We start from the raw sequence: 1,401 nt of genomic DNA, 5'->3' as shown, positions 1-1,401 counted from the left end.
TTTTTTTTTTTTTTTTTTTTTTTCGTTTCATTTTTCTTTTTTACTTTCCCTACTCTGGATATAATTGATATATAACACTCGCGCTACTACTCGTACTGTTTTCATTACGCTTTTAATAATGTACTGCATTATCGTCGTAGCGTGATAACGTTATTGTTCGTCGTTGTTATCAAATGTATACAAGAAGTCGTATAGCACGACAATGACAAAACAATTGGAGAGGAAGGGAGAATGGATCCTTTTTTTCTAGACGTATTCCATGAGGGATTCTGATCGAAAAATTAATAGAAATTTGAATAAACGTATTGTTATTCATTCAGAAGAGGATTATGTTTCTTTTTTTTTTTTTCTTTTTCTGTTTTTGGAAATTTTATGCTATGATATGAGGTTGTTTACAAAGATTGTTCAAAAAGTGAAAGTGCAACTGCAACAGATATTTTATATACATAGATCCTATCTTCCCTTCTCTCTCTGTTGGTAAAAATGATAAACAGTGTTTATCCTCCGTTATAATAACAAATATTTGGTAATAGTACTTTCAACAGGGAAAAGAGAGTTGTATTGCCGTTGTATAAAACTGTAATGTTCACGTTTAAAAATGTTTCCTTGTTTTCCAGGAAGAATTCCATCAACGAACAAATATTGCTAACAAACAATTCATCGAACGAACAACCTTATCGATCGATCTCGCACGCCTTCCAATTGAATTTTGAATGATGAGAAAAACGTGGTCGGGCGGCGAACGTTACAACAAGATCTCGATATATATATTCGATATATATATCGAAGTCGATCGAAAGGGATGTCGGACAGGAACCGTTCGTAAAAATTGTTAAAAAGTATCTAGCAATAGTAGTACAGACATTCATTTTCGAACGAATTATTGGACTCGTGTTATTAATCCAGCACATTAATGAGAATAAGATACACGATTTATCGTGTTTTTTTTTCTTTTTTCTCGTATCGTGAAAAGGAAAAAGGTTCGACGACGGATCGCCACCAATTCTTCAACAAACGAACGTACACAGTCTAAACCGCTGTAAATAGTAGACAAAGGGCCACAAAGGGAAATATCTACGACAAGAGGTAGGAGATCTTCTCTTCTTCTTTTTCTTCTTCTTCTTTTATTCGTCGACCAGCTCCCAGAGCATGAGAGCTGCGTCGGTTCCACCGACGGTCACCACGTTCTGATCGTTGTAAAGAAATCTGGCACAAGCCACTAAAGAGCTGTACACCTTTTCCTCGATATACTCGGCCTTAGCACTGGTGCACGGATACCTGAAAAGCCTCAGGTAGCCTTCCGCGTCGCCGCTCACCAACATGTCGTGCGCCGCCGATCGACTCGACGTCGTTAAAACGGTCGTTAACGGGTAATAACGATTATTCCACATTCCTGCGTCG

General features: G+C 37.5%; 1 protein-coding gene across 1 annotated transcript in view; it reads right to left on the bottom strand.

Moving 5' to 3' along the window:
- Nucleotides 1–1,094: 1,094 nt before the first annotated feature.
- Nucleotides 1,095–1,401, bottom strand: part of LOC102676013 (echinoderm microtubule-associated protein-like CG42247) — a 7,218-nt gene continuing 6,911 nt past the window's right edge. Inside the window, exon 13 of the mRNA XM_006619571.1 lies at nt 1,095–1,393. Coding sequence (XP_006619634.1) covers nt 1,125–1,393 — 269 coding nt within the window. The 3' untranslated portion in view covers nt 1,095–1,124. The remainder of the gene's footprint in view (nt 1,394–1,401) is intronic.

This window comes from Apis dorsata, unplaced genomic scaffold (assembly GCF_000469605.1).
Source record: "Apis dorsata unplaced genomic scaffold, Apis dorsata 1.3 scaffold_416, whole genome shotgun sequence".
NCBI classification, from domain to species: Eukaryota; Metazoa; Arthropoda; class Insecta; order Hymenoptera; family Apidae; genus Apis; species Apis dorsata.
Note: the sequence above shows the minus strand (reverse complement) of the source record. Positions and strands in the feature narration are given on the sequence as shown.